The 19041-nt window shown below is 33.9% G+C and overlaps 2 protein-coding genes across 2 annotated transcripts; one reads left to right on the forward strand and one right to left on the reverse strand.

Moving 5' to 3' along the window:
- Positions 1–8960: 8960 nt before the first annotated feature.
- Positions 8961–10101, forward strand: LOC126555137 (uncharacterized). Its single transcript, XM_050210099.1, has 2 exons — positions 8961–9858; positions 9922–10101. Exons 1-2 carry the CDS (start codon positions 9097–9099, stop codon positions 9976–9978), a joined length of 819 nt encoding a protein of 272 aa, XP_050066056.1. The 5' UTR covers positions 8961–9096; the 3' UTR covers positions 9979–10101.
- Positions 10102–13170: 3069 nt separating this feature from the next.
- Positions 13171–14000, reverse strand: LOC126555138 (uncharacterized). Its single transcript, XM_050210100.1, has one exon. It carries the CDS (start codon positions 13984–13986, stop codon positions 13171–13173), a length of 816 nt encoding a protein of 271 aa, XP_050066057.1. The 5' UTR covers positions 13987–14000.
- Between the last annotated feature and the right edge of the window lie 5041 nt (positions 14001–19041).

Raw genomic sequence — 19041 nt, forward strand, 5'->3', positions numbered from 1 at the left:
TGGTGGTGGATCCAATGGTATCAATTTCACTTTACCATTTGCGCAACACAAACCATTGGCCTCGTTTTTGTATTTTAATGCCTTACAGTGTGAGCAAACCGAGTTCATAGAACCAATAACACACACTGGTAGTCACTGTAGTCAATTGACACATCGTAACTGAAAGCAGCTCGATTCAAACTTGCGCGATTATTAGTTGAATTTCGCGTTCGCGCTTCACGCGTTTGTGATATCCGAATTCTTTCACGTTCATTTCGGTCTTCACGTTCTTGAGGACTTTGGTTAGATCGGTAATTAGCTTGGTTGGTAGCATTTCGGGTTATTCTACCTAGATTGCTCCGTCGTATAGGAGGCATATCAAATATAAATTATTATGTTTTTAAGGTCTTCCCAGGAATTTTTAATTATATTTTATTCAAACAATTAAATTGAATAAATATTGTCTATAATATTTCCATGGCAACACAAAAATATTATAGTTTTAATTTATTTTTTATATTTTGACGGTATCGGGTTCAAATCAAAACCTTGCTATAACATTTTAAATAAATTATTTATTTTATTTAAATGGTTGCCATTGACTACCAAAAATAATTTAGTTTACTATTTGCTGGACAGATGGCGCCTCTGTAATTTCATCACCATCTCGTCATATTTCTCAACCTGATAACTTTTTCAAATTGTTCGTCCGTAAGAACCTTCTCCTGGCAATTCCGAACAGTTGAAGAAAAAAATCAGCCAAATCGGTCCAGGGGTTGTTTAGTTATGCGAATACCAACACATTTTGCGATTCATTTTTATATATAAGATGTTGTTTAAAACTTTCAATTTTGCTAGTACGACATAATACACTAGTGCATTGCAAATAATACTATTTTTACGATAAGAAAACATGTATAAGTGTATTACTCAAAATCGTCATTTTTTGAGTTACTACACTAATGTACTTACAGTGCAATATGTTCCAGCAAATTTTGGAAAAAATATTACTTGATATTTAAAAAATGAAACTTTTTAACAATGATTCTATGCATTTTATTATTTTAGCTAATCCTATTGAAGATGATTCTGATAAAAGTGTTAGTGAAAGTATTGGTAATTTAGTGACAGAATTAATTTTGGATAGTACCGTAGAAAATCCAAACTGTTTCTCAAAATGTTCTTCAGGTAATTGAAATTTATGAACTTTTCACTTAGACATTACACAATGTAACATTTTAACAATTATTTAATACATTTTATTATTTTAGCTAATTCTATTGAATGATGATTCTGATAAAACTGTTAGTGAAATATTGGTAATTTAGTGACAGAATCAATTTTGGATGGTACTGTAGAAAATCCTATTGTTTCTCAAAATGTTCTTCAGGTATTGAAATTATTAACGGTTTTTTTAAATTTACTATTGACAGGTTTTTGATAAATATTTTATAAGATAATACAATCCAGTGAATAAGGTATGAAGTACCATTAAAACTTAATTTAAAAATTATAGTTAATACAAACATTTTGTATTATCAATTTATTTCATAATTATTTATTATGATTATATTTCATAACCATATTTATGTATATATTTTTTTTATATATTTTATCAGAATTTGATTTAACTAAACTATATCCTACCGACCGAGGCCATTTTGAAGAAACCATTACAATGTAGTAATTTGAAACGCGTATCTTACAATATGGTCCATGCAGACCTAAAATTGATTTTCCATACACTGAAGATGGTAATGGTGTTCTTAGAAAATTTTCAAATCAATATTATAACAAGACAACCAAATCAGGACTCAGTATTCCACGCTTATGGTTATGTTTATTCTGTTGTCTTAGATTGTGTTTATTGTGAAACATGTTGGTTGTTTGCAGATAGGTGCCATGGGCATTTTAAAAACAATTGGATTTCAGGAATTAGTGATTGGCATCATATAAATTATAAAATTAACATTCATGAATATCTCAACAGCACATAACCGCAACAATCCTTAGATCACATTGGTGCAAAAATGAAACATTGATAAACATATCGAAGAACAGCTTCTGAACGAAACTAAGTTTTGGAGAAATGTTCTATCTAGAATTATTAAAATAGTATTATTTTTGACAGCAGGAAATACAGGACTCAGAGGGAATGAAGGATGTAAAAAAAAGAGCGGACATATTACTGAAGGAAATTTTATAAGAACTGTGAAATAAATGGCAGATTTTGATCCAGTGTTGAGCAGATTATTAAATGATGTAAATTTGAAAACTAAATATTTAAGCTGGAAAATTCAAAATGAAATTATAGACCTATTAGCATCAGAACTCCGAAGTATACTTAGTACTGAAGTAAGGAGCTCAATTTTTTTTTCTATTATAGCAGATTCTACTCAAGACATCACAAAATTGGATCAACTTAGTTTAATTATTAGGTACATTGTAATAGATTATGAAACGAAAAGTTTTGAAATAAAAGAAACATTTTTTGGATTTTTCGAACTAAAAAAACATGGAGCTGCAGATTATGAAAATTCAATTTATAAATCCTGCATCTCTTAATCTCGATATTCAAAATGTCGTGGTCAGGGGTATGACGGTGCATCTATTATGAGCGGTATTTATAGTGGTGTACATCAGAGAATTTCCTCAACAGTATCTAATGCGCCATATGTACACTGCTGTGCACATAATTTGAATTTAGTGTTATGTGATGCTGCAAAGAGTTCTAATGAAGCTGCCAATTTTTTTGAAAATATACAAGCAATTTATAACTTTTTTAGTTCTAGTGCCCCTAGATGGGCTACTTTGGCTTTCAAAGAACATTATGCAAACAAAATTCGAACAAAAGTGTTAAAGAAAGTTTGTCCAACCCGCTGGGAGGCAAGGCATGAATCATTATCGGCATTAAAACAACGGTTTATTGATGTTTTAAAAACCCTCACAATGATAAGTTTAACAAGTACAAAATCAGAAGAAAAAACCATGAGTCTGTCTTTAATGAAAAGAATTGAATCATTTGATTTTGTTTTAGTTTTATGTGTATGGGAGAAAATACTGCGTCCATTACATGGTGTATCAAAAAATTTGCAGTACCAAGACACAGATTTACAAAAAGCTCGCGATCAACTGGAAAACGCATACCAATCAATTCAAAAATTAAAGAGAATTATGATAGTGTTGTTTGAAGATGCCAAAGTTTTGTGCTTTAAATGGGGAATATCAACCAAACCGAAGTCAACTCGACTACGATTTGCAAAAAAATATTTTGATGATGTTGATGGAGACCGAAGATTGCAATAACTGAAGACAATTTTGGAATAAAAGTGTTCCTTCCTGTTGTTGACACTGTATTAAGCCAATTGAAAACCCGTTTTTTTAGGCCTGCAGAATGTATGTAGTACATTCGATTTTCTCAGGCTCAATCAATTATTGAATCTGAAGAAAAATTGATTATTAAAGAATCTTATGATTTTGTACTTAAATATCAATCAGATATAAGTTCTGAATTCACCAGTCAACTTATTTCTCTTAGGGAAATGATCATGGACAAAAAATTTAAAAACAATTGGTGAACTCGCAATATTTATCCTTCAAAATGATTTTTCTATAAGTTACTCAGAAGTATTAGGGGCCTGCATTTATTTTTAGTATTACCAGTTACAGTTGCCACTGCAGAGAGATCGTTTTCCAAGTTGAAACTTATTAAGAATTTCCTAAGAAATTCAATAGCACAAAATCGTTTAACCGACATAGCTATACTTAATGTTGAACAACACCCTACATCTGAATTAAATTTAGAAAAGATTATAAATGACTTTGCTAATTTAAAAGCGAGAAAAATGAATTTTCGTTCTTAATTTATATAATTATATTTTTATGGCATATATTATTATGAGTACCTATTATGACACGTTGACAATGACTTGAAATAAATTATACAATTGTATTTCATATTTTTTTTTCATATATAATAAGTAATAACCTATATATGTACCTACCATAAATTATATGATTTCTTGAGTGTTTGTCTATTGTTAAGTAATAAGGATTATAAATTGATATTTATTGATTTTTTATTATTAATAAATATGTTTGTGATACATTTTTATCATTTTAAATATAGTAAAGATTTTGTCTATATAATTATGAACAATTATGTTTTTAATATCTAGGGTACACACAATCTTTATGCTATGCAATATTTTTTTTTAGAATCATATATTTTTATAAAAGTTTTAATTAATATTTATAATAAAAATAATAACACTAGAAGTGTAGTTATATTTTAATAACAATACACTGGCCACTGGGTGGTGGGGGCCTTCACATTATATTTTTAGGGTTTTTTAAAAAAAATCACCATCATTATTTATTTTGTATAGATAACCTATAAAAAAATATATACATAGACCTCAGGGCCCCGTACATTGACTGTGCCCGGGGCCCCAAGAATCCCAGTTGCGGCACTGTATGTATGTATGTATGTATATAGTATGTATGTATGTATGTATGTATGTATGTATGTATGTATGTATGTAGTATGTATGTATGTATGTAGTATGTATGTATGTATATAGTATGTATGACGTAACGGGGCTGACGCGGCTTGCCGCGGTAGCGGGGCGGGGTGGAGATAGGGTCATGATACGCGTGGGGCGGGGTGGGATAGGGTCGTGATACGCGCGGGGCGGGGTGGGGACAGGGTCACGATACGCGCGGGGTGGGGATAGGGGCGGGGCGGGGTATATAGCATTGATACGCGCGGGGGGTAGTGATCGTGACGTAGAACCTGCCGCACAGCCTGCCGCGTTTATGGCGGGGGTTGGTGAAGCGGGGGGGATCCAGAACCGGCTATTTTACACTACTCACGTTATTTGATTTGATTTCGCATGCACTTCAATTTTTTTAATATAATCAGTTTAGTATATAACTATACATGCACGATGCACATTGTCAAGTAATATACTTTATAAATATGCGTTGAAACGATCATATCTGTGTAAATAGCATCTGTGTTTCACGTTTATTTAAGTTATTACATTTATTTCTATTCGTGATTAATTTAAAACATTTAGTTTGTTACTAACGGTTGAACAATTAAGTCGTGTTATATATTTTTTTTATTATTTCTCTGGTAAATTAGCTTATTAATTTGTTTTTTTAAAGTATTTATCTTGAGCTTTATTGAAACCATGAATTTACAGAAATTTTCCAACGATTTTCCATCTTTAGTTTAGTATGAAATAATTCATATCCAGTACATTCAGATTATACCACATTTATGTCAATATAAAAACATATAACTCATATCCATCCATCTACTTCATGCCAAAATAAATATTTGTTATCTGAATCTGGTTTAAAATATACCGTATAGGTGATATATTTGAATGTTTTTTCTGTGGACTTGTCTTACAAAAATGGTCAAACGATAATATACCATGGGTCGAACACGCAAATGGAATCCTAAATGTATATTTGTATTACTATGTAAAGGAAATGATTTATAGAAAATGTAAAAAACGAATATGTAAAAGCTAGCCATGTTTGTGATTGTAAGTCTAAATCAAATGATATTACTTGCTATTTACTTTGATGTTTCTTATTACTTGTATAATTTATTTGTATTTCAAAATAAATATTGAATTAATCAACTTAAATGTGTTAATATTTGATTTTATACCTCGTGAACTTGTTGTAAAGTTAGATAACCTCGTTTAATTATAATTAAATATATTAGATTAAAAAAAATTCCAGTTTCGGGTTCGATAGATCAGGTAAGTAATTCCCCTTCCACACGTTATTTGATTTGATTTCACGTTCACTTCAATTTTTTTAATGTAATCAGTTTAGTATATAACCACACATGTACAAGTAATACAATTAGTTTATAATTAATATGTGTTGTAACGATCATATATGTGTAAATAACATCTGTGTTTTACGTTTATTTCAGTTTTTACATTTATTTCTATTCGTTTTTAAAAATTATCATCAGAAATCGTTTATATCAAAAAGATCACGTCGTCATACAATATGATCAAAACAAAAACCCTCCGTCGTCTAACTCCGTGTAAAAATTAGCTAAGTAAAAAAAGAGAAAAAAAATCATTGTATAACCAAAACATTTTTCGATTCATATATAATTTATAAAACCAGTAATTTCAAAGCACTATAAAGATGTGATATCATAAATAAATGCTAAGTAACTGAATTTAAGTATATTTAGTCTGTTTCGATAATTTATTTACTTGGCGAGGAAATTTTTTTACTTCATACGATACAATAAAAGAACCGTGGCGCTGGAGAATAATTAGACAATAATACATTATAAATTAAAAATATTACAGTGAACATTTGTATACTAATCAAAATAATACTCTACAACCAATAATAACACTGTATACTCTATATTAATACTAAAATTTCCTCGCCAAGTAAATAAATTATCGAAACAGACTAAATATACTTAAATTCAGTTTACTTAGCATTTATTTATGATATCACATCTTTATAGTGCTTTGAAATTACTGGTTTTATAAATTATATATGAATCGAAAAATGTTTTGGTTATACAATGATTTTTTTTCTTCTTTTTTTTACTTAGCTAATTTTTACACGGAGTTAGACGACGGAGGGTTTTTGTTTTGATATCACCAATTTTTATCATTTATACCTCAATACATTTTTATTAATTTTGCTTCTCGAGGATTAGCATATAAATGTCTTTGCCACCTCTAGGCCATCTTTCTTTATTAGAAGTGAGATCATTACATCTGAACAAAGATTTGATTTTTTTATTAAACTTGTATAATGACCATGATGTAATGATTCCCCGTGATGACAAATCGCAGAACATATTCTATACATTTTTTCATCAACTTTTAAAGATGTTGTTGACAAAGATATTAATGATACATTATGCATTTTTTCTTGTAACTCATTCCATAATTGTAATTGTATACACAAATATTGTCTTGTACTAGATACGTTCATTACTTTCGAATGGTTTCCTGTGATCCTACAATTACTACAATTTATTTCAAGTATTATTTCTTTGCTAAATTCATTAAATAATGAATTTAATGTACTTTATTCTCAGTAACTGCTAGAGGTAATATATAATTTGGCGTTTTATTGGTTCTAACATCATAGCAATTTAAACATGTTAATATCGATATTAATTCATGTTTTAGACAATTTTTAAGTGAATCACTATAACAAAGAAGGGCATTGATAAATTCAGCTGCATCTTGTTGCTGAACATGATTAAAATGTTGTTCCTAAAGATCGTCTTAAAGGAATACTGTTAAGTGGGTTCTGTTGTGATAAATATGATTTAGCTAATTTAGTCAAAGCAGAATGTTCTCTTCATTTTGTACTAATTGGTTTATTATGTAATGGCAGTTAAAAATCATTTGTAGTGATGCGTTTGCATAACATGATACTCCATCATAATTTGTAAAACCTGGTAATAGTAAAAGTTTATTTGGTAATTGATTTATGAATTGTTTTTGTTGAACATCTTTTATAACATTTTTTAGTTGGATTCACCCAAGGTAAATCCTTAATTTTGTTGTGCTTTTTTAATTAATGTCATTAGTAGTATGAAATAGCCGATTCTGGATCCCCCCCGCTTCATCCCCCCCCCCTCCTCTCTGTGAACCCCCTAAACCCTCCCCCTCCCCCACCTTCCCCATCCTATGTACGCACGTGAATCGGTCGAACCCTCCCCCTCCCCCACCTTCCCATCCTATGTACGTCACGTGAATCGGTCGAACCCTCCCCCTCCCCCACCTTCCCATCCTATGTACGTCACGTGAATCGGTCGAACCCTCCCCCTCCCCCACCTTCCCATCCTATGTACGTCACGTGAATCGGTCGAACCCTCTCCCCCTCCCCCACCTTCCCATCCTATGTACGTCACGTGAATCGGTCGAACCCTCCCCCTCCCCCACCTTCCCATCCTATGTACGTCACGTGAATCGGTCGAACCCTCTCCCCCCCCCCACCTTCCCAGCCTATGTACGTCACAGAACCCAGGCCCCTCCCCCAAGTCCCAGCCTGTGTACGTCACGCGGCCGGCCAACGCGGCCCACTGTACGCCGCCGAACCCCCTAAACCCTCCCCCTCACCCAAATTCCCGGTCTACGTACGTCACGCGGATGGCCCCGGCCGCGGACCGCCGTGGCCGCCGCCGCCGCCGCCCTAACCCGGCCACGCGCGTCACGGGGTCCCGCCGTCCCCCGCATGCGGCTCCCCGCCATGGTATATACTTTTCGTATACTGTGTATATACTCTATACAGTATAGTATATACTTTATATATATTAGTATATACTTTTCATATACTATGTATATACTCTATATAGAGTATATAGTATATACTTTATATATATATAAAGTATATATATTGTATATATATATACATATTATTATATCACATTTGTTTATTTGTATACGCCTACTCATAATATATCTTTATTATCATTGATATGGAATGTGTTTATCAGGCGACGGAACATCCTATATTCCTATACGTATACATATAATATATACTATACAATATATGTATTATATATGTATATATAATAATGTTAACTGGGGGACGGGGGACGAGTGGGTTAAGGCGTCGGTTATAACGCGTGACTTATCATATACTATACTGTATCATGCTATATGATAAGTCACTCGTTATAACCGACGCCTTAACCCACTCGTCCACCCCGTCCCCCAGTTAACATTATTATATATATTATATACGTTTACACATTATAATTATATTTTTATTAATTATATCATCGGAAAGTGTTTTATTATCAGGCTGGGCAACCTATACTCTAGAATATGCTTAATATACAGATTTTATCGGTAGGTAATATTAAATAATATTTATGTTTTAGTAAATACTTTCGCTACATATTAGCGCGTACCGCGGATGATCTATTAACTAAGATAATTATTTAATCGCATCATGACACGCTTACTAAAATATATGCAATCACAGATCATTGCAAGTGTAGCTGTTTAAGATACAGCAAGTGTGTGTGTGTGTGTTTTGTTTCATTTCGTTTTAAAAGTTAAATCCCATTTTATTATTAATTTTATACAAATGACTCAACTCGGCGTGCAACTAGCAGATGTAAATATGCCACGTCCGCACGATACTCAGTCACCGCCCGATTTAATCGATACCGCTAATTTCACCATAGACTTTGCCGGTCGCAAGTCTATCATCATCGGACTCGATCCATCTAATGATTTCAACATATCCGTACAAATAATTACACCATCACGGTTCGTATGCTTGTCAACTGATTTTTTACGACGTATTTACTCGTTGATGGGGAATATTCTATCGATTATATGCGAGCCACCGGTTAAGAGCCGTGAAAGGCTTTTCAAAGATGAAACAATTACACTGTCCAAGACGAGTTATCGCGGTGAAAATATGCTGGTAGTCGAATCTTATCTCCAGCAAGGATGTCGCGTATTATTGAGTAGACAAAATCTACTGAAGCTTCAAGACATGCAATGGATAATCAACGAAACGATCGCATTGAAATCTAACATTTTACGTGACACGGTGGTTAATCAAATCGATCTTGTCGCGACATATTTAAACGCTAATGTACACGTGGAAAAAACCTTGACCGTTGAAGAAATTATAGCGATCGTACAAAATATTCATAACGATTTAGCGATAATGAACATTGTCCCAAAAAATGAATGCAATTTTACAAACCAGATAAAATTGTTTGCATACAAACAACTCGCTCAACGTTGGTTTAAGAAAATGCATGAAAATGGTGAAGACCGTATGACTACTAACGATGTCGGCGTCAGCGGTACCGGTGTTGATGACAGCAATTGGGTAATATATTATTACATTATATATATATTATAAATTATAATACAACATGCATTATTTTTACAGCCGATTACACTCGAGACGATCAATGGATCGACGATGCTCTCTTATACCAACTATTGATGTACAGCTGTTTCCTGAACATTCTATTCACCCATTCACCCATCGATCGAGAATAAGAAAAAAAATAGCTGATTAAACGCATTACAATATATATATATATGTAAACATTAATTATATTGTTACATGACGTAACGTTCGTGTTGTATGTTATATTATCATAAAATACGATTTTTATACATACACATAGTTAATATTACTATATTGTATATATTATTATGTATAATAACATCTATGATATTATATTATATTATAGAAAACAAAACGCATTTTATTTATTATTAGTATTAGTTTATCCATTCAAAAAGTATAATTATAAATATTGTATATCGTATGTATTACATATTCTATATTACATATTATTATTATTATTATAAAATAATAGTATACATTTTAAAGAAAAAACATAAATGCAAACATATTATATATATATATACATGTATTATAGTCTTCTCACTTCCCCCGTAAACGGATTGTATTGAACGATGCGATCGTGTATGATTAAGCAGTAGGCGGCTGTATTGGCTGGGAAATTATTAGCTGCCTCTATTTCAACGCGTAAATCGATGCTTGAAGTTTTAGCGTCATCATTTTGACGCGAACAATCTATGCAGATAAATGGACCCAACTCTTTATATTTTTCTCTCGTCAGGCACGGTTGAGCGTTAAATCGTTCGTAATAATGTTTTTGAAAATCTGCATAATTTTGATAGAACATAGTGAACAGATTTTTATCGAAACTTTCGTTGAAATCTTCGTACGGGTATTCGACCGAATTAATATATGCTTTAACGTTCGTCAACGAGCACGTATCGTAATCAACGTTATAGCCGTCTGATACGGTGCCGGGTGAATTCGTGAGAAAAGCGATTATTATACACCTAGGTCTTTCTACTTGCGAACATGTTTTCACCATCCAAGAGTGTTTGTTCGTCTGCGGCAGATTTGGATACTCGCAAAGCTCCCAATTTCTAAAAGCGCAATTTATATTTTTTTTGCTATCGACGATTTTCAATAATTTTAATCTTTCCCGATCATCGACTTTAATAACAGGTATTTTCCACAGCACTCGCGTTAGTTGTACTTTGACTTTTTTCACCAAGGCCTTAACCGTCTCGGTGTTCATGTCTCCTCCCACGACGCTAGTGAAATGTAACGAACTCAAATCCGACATCGATCTATTCAATATCAACTGTTGGCTACAATTCACAAGTATTCGTTTGTAGTCCTCGCAAAAACCGAAAACATGCTTTAACGGTATACATCCACTGAACGAACCGTCTTTAATGAAATTAGCATTGTGTCCAGTGATATCCCAGGCAGCGTTTTGTAAATATTCGCGTCGGCAGGCGAATACGAACAATATCCTTTCATCGCACTAGTTATCCCAGGTTTTTTAACCCGTTGTACTTCGGTAGAGTTAATCTCGTATTTCATTTCGTTAAACAAATTCGTTAGACCGTTGTGTGCTAAACTTATTTCTGTCTTAAGTTCATCGGGTTTCGTTATTTTACCCTCAATATAGATAAAACTATCGCTCGGTAACGTATGTGCATCTCGGTTTTGAATTGCTATACGGATTTCATCGCCATTATTCAACGCACTCGTCGAAAACGGTAAAAAAGAATGCACAAACATTTCTCGAATAGGCGATTCATTTACATATGCACCACCCACGTCTAAGAACGATTTATCCATAGTAGTGTTTATATTGCAAAATAAAAATTAACAGATAAAAAAATAACTACTTTTCGGCGATTAAGCGTAAAAATTTCCGATTATCGAGTGTTAACGATTTATTTTTATTATTATTATTATTTTTTTTTTTTTTAATATTATTACTATTAACTTTTTTATGAACAGCGGCGGTGATGTATTGTAGTGTGTGTCTGTCGGCAGTCACGGCTTTAATGAGTGCATTACCATTGTCCGTATTATATTTATCGAAATTAAATTTCAAACCCATTTTTTATAAGAAGTCTGATATTCACGGCTTCACCACGGAAATTAATTAACTTCCCGTTTTGATCTGTCAACGAAACTCGAATGAAATCAATCGTATTTGTTTTCAGTTTATATAACACGCTATATTTCGGTATTTCAACTATTTTATAGCCCGGCGGTACGGTCGGATAAAATTCGTGTATCGCATGCGATTGAAGTCCGTTGTCGAATGAGCCTGTAACCAAGTTACATTCGACTTTTATCGTGTTGACGTTCATAATTTTCACCACGCGATCGGACTCATGTCTATGATTTCGGAGTAAAATACGTTTATCGAAACCCAATAACGGCGCAATGCTATCTTCGACGTTCAAATCGATATCATATCACTATTACAATGCATGGTGCATTTCAATGTACTGCTATTAGTTCACAAATTAAAAAAATTCACCCCGATGTCCTTCAAAAGTTCACGTATTTTAGTTTCCAAAACAATTATTTCATAACACCCAGTAGGTATTTTAATTTTAGTGGGCAGCGGATGATTGCTGTGAATAACATGTAGAGTATCACATCCAGTTTCGACGTTAGGAATGGAATTGTATGTCTGCATACTTAGAAGTCCGATTTCCGATTTATCTCCAACTTCTATGGGCGGAAAAAAATGACATTCTAACTCGGAGCTGTTTCCACTCAGCGATAGTGTTTGAGACTGCATGATGTTGATGATGACGATGACAATAATATTATTTTATATTTTAACAATTGTTAAAATAATAATAATAATAATGCAATAATGTAATTATTGTTTTTCGGTTAAAAATTTCAAACATAAATGTCCACAGTTGAAAGTATTGTATGCTTGTTGTCGTTCATAGTTAAAATTCGATAACACAGCCTTTAAAATATTTCACTAATTGCGTCGGCGGGCAGAGATTACCGTAACTATCGTAATAAAAAACTGATTTTCCGATTTTTTTATAACATACCCAATGCGTGCCTTTATTTTTTTCAAAGTCAAGGTTAACGATTGCACATTCTATGCGTATAGGTCCAGCAGCGGGCAACCTGTCTATGCAATATACACCTCTGAAATGACGTATTTTCTTAAATTTAGCGTATTTTACAATTTCAAAATCATAAAGAGCGCGGTTGGGTAAAATTAGTTTTTTGATATCGACGATTTTATATTGGTTTTCGATTTCGTCGATTTACGCGTTCTTGACGGTGGATTTTTATTTTTTATTTTTTTCAATGATATTTTTTTTTCCTTCTTGTCACAGTCTTTTTCATTCCACTACCAGTGCGTTTAGCACCAGATTTCCGAATAATAGTATACGAGCCCCCGCTTTTATGCGGATTTAGATACACGCCTTTACCTAATTGTATAGGCGATCCGCTGTTCGATCTAATACTGCGTATCGTCTTAACTATGTTAGACACCCCGCCGGCCAGCGTACCCAAAGCCGAAAGTCCCGCTAATATAGGGATTAGCGCTAATGAACCACCAGTTTTAGGGACTTTGATCACACGAGGCAGTTTATTTTTATTTTTTTTTTTCGATCGAGCGCCCCTGCTTACTTTCACGTGTTTTCGCGCCACGCATACCATCGATTTAATTAATTTACCCATATTCTGTGTCACCGGACTTGTTTCGATCGATTTTTTTAACGCTTTCTTACATACGCCAACAATATTACCGAACCCGCATCCGCTACCGATTTTACGTTTAGCCTTCATACCAGTAGTTACAAGCCACGCGGCGGCCTTTTCTTTGTAGTCAGCGTCTTTCGCGTGCACTCTGTTCCAAGCACGTTCTTCCAATATACTATCGGCCGCACTGCGTACAGTTAAAGAATTACTTTTATCGTACGCAATATCGTGGTCTCTGCACGCCGAATCTAGACCGTTTATTCCGGTCTGTCCGAGAGCAAGTCTTTTCTCTAAGTTAGTTCCCGGTCCGCAGTACTGATAACCCGGCAGATGTAATTCAACTGGTAAACTATTTATTATAGTGTTCAACAGCCCCGTACCGCTATTGGACTTGACCTTTTGACGTGGTAACATTATATGAGCGCTTCGTACGGTCGACGCACGTATTTATATGCATAAAATGCGATTCATCAAGCAAGACGTAAAACTCGAAGTGGATAATATCGACCCGTTATCGTTATGTAATAGTGATGTCGAGAAGCTGCCGCCTAAGCACGGACCGTTGTTTCCAAATTCTATTAGGGCGTTGATTGTAGGACCATCGGGATGCGGGAAAACAAATCTTATTTTCACGTTATTGGTTCACGAGAATGGAATTAAATTTGAAAATGTATACATTTATTCGAAAACACTACATCAGGCTAAATATATCATGTTAGACAAGATTTTATGCGATGTGCCGGGTATTAATTTATTTAAATTCAATGACAACGACACGGTGATACCACCCGAAAAAGCTCTACCAAGCTCAGTCTTTCTATTCGACGATATCGCAACAGAGAATCATGGAATTATTCGCTCATATTTTACGAGATGTAGGCATAATCTAATAGACGTGTGTTATTTGGCTCAATCGTATTCGCGCGTACCGAAACAATTGATTCGTGACAATGCCAATTTTATAGTGTTGTTTAAACAAGACGAAATTAATTTAAAACACGTTTACGATGAACATTGCTCGGGTGATATAAAATACAGCGAGTTTAAAGATTTTTGTATGACGTGTTGGCGTGGAGGCAGATTTGAATTCGTCGTTATAAGCAGTGAACACGAACGTGATAACGGCCGATATAGACACGGATTTGATACATATGTTATTATATAATAAGCCGGTATGTCGAAATTTATTGCATTACCCGGAAATCATGGGAAAGGTAAACAACTTGCCATCGGCGACACCATCACCGACATTATTGGCAGATATTATTCAAGCAAGAATAAATATTAAAAAAAAATATGACGCGTTGAAAACTGGACGATTTGAAACGGAATCACTAATAAATAATACATTCAGTTCTATTATCGATCCACTTAATAAAATACGCAGTAATATCGATACCCCCCGCACACATTCATCACAACACCAGTTCAAACCACCGCCACCACCGCCTTCTACTCAACCACCATCAAGGTCGACATCGTCGCCCTGCACGACGTCGCTGCTGCCGTCTTCGCCGCCATCGCTATCGGATGTTGACAAAAGACATTCTATCGCCCTGACGTATCCGCCCACGTCGTATAATTTGGATGAACTGTACCGCGATTGGACTAACCGTGAATTAGATAAAATATACGGACCTCGAAAATTAACCGATGGCACATTTGTTCTGGGTAACAAAGAAATTCAGTTTATCGATAACAGAATTCATATCAAAGATGATGACTACACATATTCTATAACATCGGGACTTATTGACTTATTATTTTCCAAGTCCCCAGCGTCGGATAAATACACGAATACAGATTTAAAAACATATAAACATATTTTAAATCAAACATCTGCGCACAAAACGATAGACGGTACCCGTATTCGCAGCTCTATAGGAGTAAAATATATGAATATAATCTCAAGACTGTTTAAGACCGGCGACGGCGGCGATAAGTCTGGAAGTGGTATAAATATGCGATTGCAGAAACATAATATTGTTTATTGGAACGATCCCAACGAGCTGGTCGACAGATTGCGTCTATTGTATTCGTCTCTCGCGGCGGGTAATACAGGGGTACGCAACGAGATAATTTCGATTTGCGAAGAGTTGGTCGAGACTAAAATATTGAAAAATATTCCCAATGTCTAAGCACGCGATCGCAGCTGAACTTCATGGGGCAGCCAGGAGAACATACCCACGACGTCGTGTCATTGTTTACGGAAAAAACGATTTATTTCAAGCAGATCTCGTGGACATGCAACAATATTCTAACGTGAATAAAGGGTATAAATATATACTATGTGTTATCGATTGTTTTACTAAATACGCGTGGGCAGTCGCGTTAAAGTCTAAAAAAGGCGAAGAAGTCTCGACGGCTGCTAATAAGATTTTCGCACAAAATAGCCCCAATCTATTGCACGTCGATCGTGGACGCGAGTTTTACAATAAACATTTCGAAACTTTAGTGAAAAAATACAATATAAAAATGTACAGTACGTTCAGCGTGCTCAAGGCGTCTATTGTAGAACGATTCAACCGCACGCTTAAAGAACGAATGTATAAACAATTTACCGGTAGAGGTTCACGCGTTTGGACGACTATTTTACCGTCATTAATCGACGACTATAATAAGTCGGTTCATCGTACGATCGGGATGACACCGGTACAGGCTGACACGGATCCGACTCGGGTAAAATTGATTCGAGTTATGGAAAATAATAAAAAAATAAAATTTAGCGTAGGCGATAAAGTTCGCATTAGCGTGTACAAAGGAGTTTTCACCAAAGGATATTTACCCAATTGGTCTACGGAAATATTTACAATTATCAAAGTGAATAGAACAACGCCGAGCACATTTATCCTACAAGACTATACGGGTTGTCCGATAGCCGGCGGATTTTATGCCGAAGAAATACGTAAAACAAAACTACCCGACGATTATCTGGTGGAAAAAGTAATCCGCACCAAGGGACGGCGTGCATTTGTTCGTTGGCTTGGTTTTACAGACGAACACAATAGTTGGATAAATAAGGACGATCTTAAAATATAAATATAGTTAACGCGATACCATGGATGTGTTCGGTGGTTCGCCGACTAGCCGGTTGGATAAAAGAATCGCTGACATTAGCGAAAAGTTTACTGAAGAAATCGATTCACATGTTATTTTAATCGAGATTAATAATACAAAAATCACCGCACTCGACGAGAAATGTACGAAAGAACTGAGTTTACATGTTAATTTAATAGAGACAAATTATAAAAAAATCGCCGATTCTATAAACTCCGTAGAGATTATAAACAAAAATATTGTAGAATTAAAAGCCGCTTTAGTCCAGACAAATGCCAGAATACTTATTCTCGAAAAAAGAATCACAGATGTATTGATCGCTAATTGATCAGTTATAATTTAGCGTTCTCCCTAGTAAGACGTTAATAATAATAATATATATATTATATAAACGTGCGCAGTAACTTGAACGATGGCGTCAGCTATTCTAGACATTCAATGCATAATGGGCGCGAATTTTAAATATTTGATAAAAGAAATGTCTATAGTGGACGTACACAGTCGCGCTAGCCAACATTGGATTTTCAAGCACACCCAAACACCGCATACGGCTAAAAGCAAAGCCGTAAACATATGGCTGTTTCGTAACTACCATCAACTGTCTATGGATTGTGGAGACGTACAGTATTCTGAAATCGATAGGATTTTAAAATCACTACATTTTGAATGCATTTACGTGAAAGGCGAAGAAAAAGGCAAATAATTCAAGATTTCATTCCTCAAGTCGATGTAATCGATATGGGTGCAGATTTAGACTGCCCGCGACTCAACCAACTTCATCAGCAATTGGACTATGTTAATATTAATAATAATATAATTATAATAAAAATAATGTTAATCGTGTGAAAAATTGTAAACTATCATTTCCGTGCTGTATATACCATATGGACTTAGATCACTCACAATGTACATACAACAGAATTTTCGCATTACAGAGGTGGTTTATAAATAATGTATAAAATAATATTATATCGTGTTTAATTATTATGTACATATTATAATATTGTATGTATAAAATATTTGTATCATGCTTAATTTTTTCATATAATAATATTATATTTTCAAAATAAAATACTTACATATTATATTATTTTCTTGCGACGTTTTTATTTAAAATATATGAATGTTTATGTTTACTATATATATATATACATATAATGATCGGATATTTGGAAGTCACGTATACCATATTATTATTCTCACGCCATGAGTGATGAATGCATTTAGCATTAGAGACTGCGTATATACATAAGGAATGTAAAATCGATAAACGAATCTCACAGACATAATCAATAATACACAATGATTTTTTCGATATAAACAGCATTTTCTTGCAACGTTTTTATTTAAATTATAGGAATGTTTATCATGTTTACTATATAATATATAAACAGCAATAATAATAATAAAAAAATTTTCGTGAAATATTTACACACAGGGGTCGTTGCGGGTGACTATAGTATTATATGGTGCTATACCAAATAGTGGGAGATATTGATTTTGTTAATAATGAGTTAATTGTATATCACTCCAGTGGATCAGTATTCAGTTGCTTCCAACAATCTTCTAAGGCAGTCCATCTGAATATTTTAATTATAACCAGTGATAAATTAATATATATTAAATTATATTCGCTCCAGTTATACTTATAAAAAGTAAGTTTTATTTTATTTATGTTCTCTATAATAATTATTAATAAAACCAAACAAAGTTTAGCCTACTTATTAGTTTTCAACATACAATTATTTTCGAATGAAATAATAATATTATATAGTTATAATCAATTAAAATAAAATTTCAAAAACTAAATTTTAATATTAAAGTTTATAACACTTATTTATTATCTAGATCCGAATTGTCATCGTAGCATCAGCGACAACAATAACAACAACAACAACAACGACGACGACGACGACGACGACGACGACGACAACGACGATAACAAGAACAATATTCAATTCAATTATTCAATTTATACAAAACGTAAGTTTTCTTAAATCTTATTTTAGTATTATATTTTGTACATAAAAATTGCATGTGTTGTGTGCGAAACGTGAGTGTGTGTGTGTGTGTGTGTGTGTGTGTGTGTGTGTGTGTGTGTGTGTGTGTGTGTGTGTGTGTGTGTGTGTGTGTGTGTGTGTGTGTGTGTGTGTGTGTGTGGTGTGTGTGTGTGTGTGTGTGTGTGTTGTCTTCTTAATAATAATAATAAACGGTTATTATATAATGGGTTATAAGTGATTTGATGATTAATTAATTAATTAATTTTTATTTTACAGTTATTCAAAAAATGAATTTACTCAAGTCCCTGAAGGAACAGTCGGAAGTCCGTAACCTTTCAATCGACGATTTGGTCGTCGATGTTTCATACCCAATAAAGGCAATGAAGAAATTGGAAACTGCATTTGGGATGGC

This window comes from Aphis gossypii, unplaced genomic scaffold, assembly GCF_020184175.1.
Source record: "Aphis gossypii isolate Hap1 unplaced genomic scaffold, ASM2018417v2 Contig00720, whole genome shotgun sequence".
Lineage (NCBI taxonomy): Eukaryota > Metazoa > Arthropoda > Insecta > Hemiptera > Aphididae > Aphis > Aphis gossypii.

Coding starts and splice junctions, on each gene's coding strand:
- LOC126555137 (XM_050210099.1), top strand. CDS start 9,097: ATGACTCAACTCGGCGTGCAACTAGCAGATGTAAATATGCCACGTCCG. Junction 9,859..9,921: donor GTGTTGATGACAGCAATTGG/GTAATATATTAT, acceptor TTATTTTTACAG/CCGATTACACTCGAGACGAT.
- LOC126555138 (XM_050210100.1), bottom strand. CDS start 13,986: ATGTTACCACGTCAAAAGGTCAAGTCCAATAGCGGTACGGGGCTGTTG.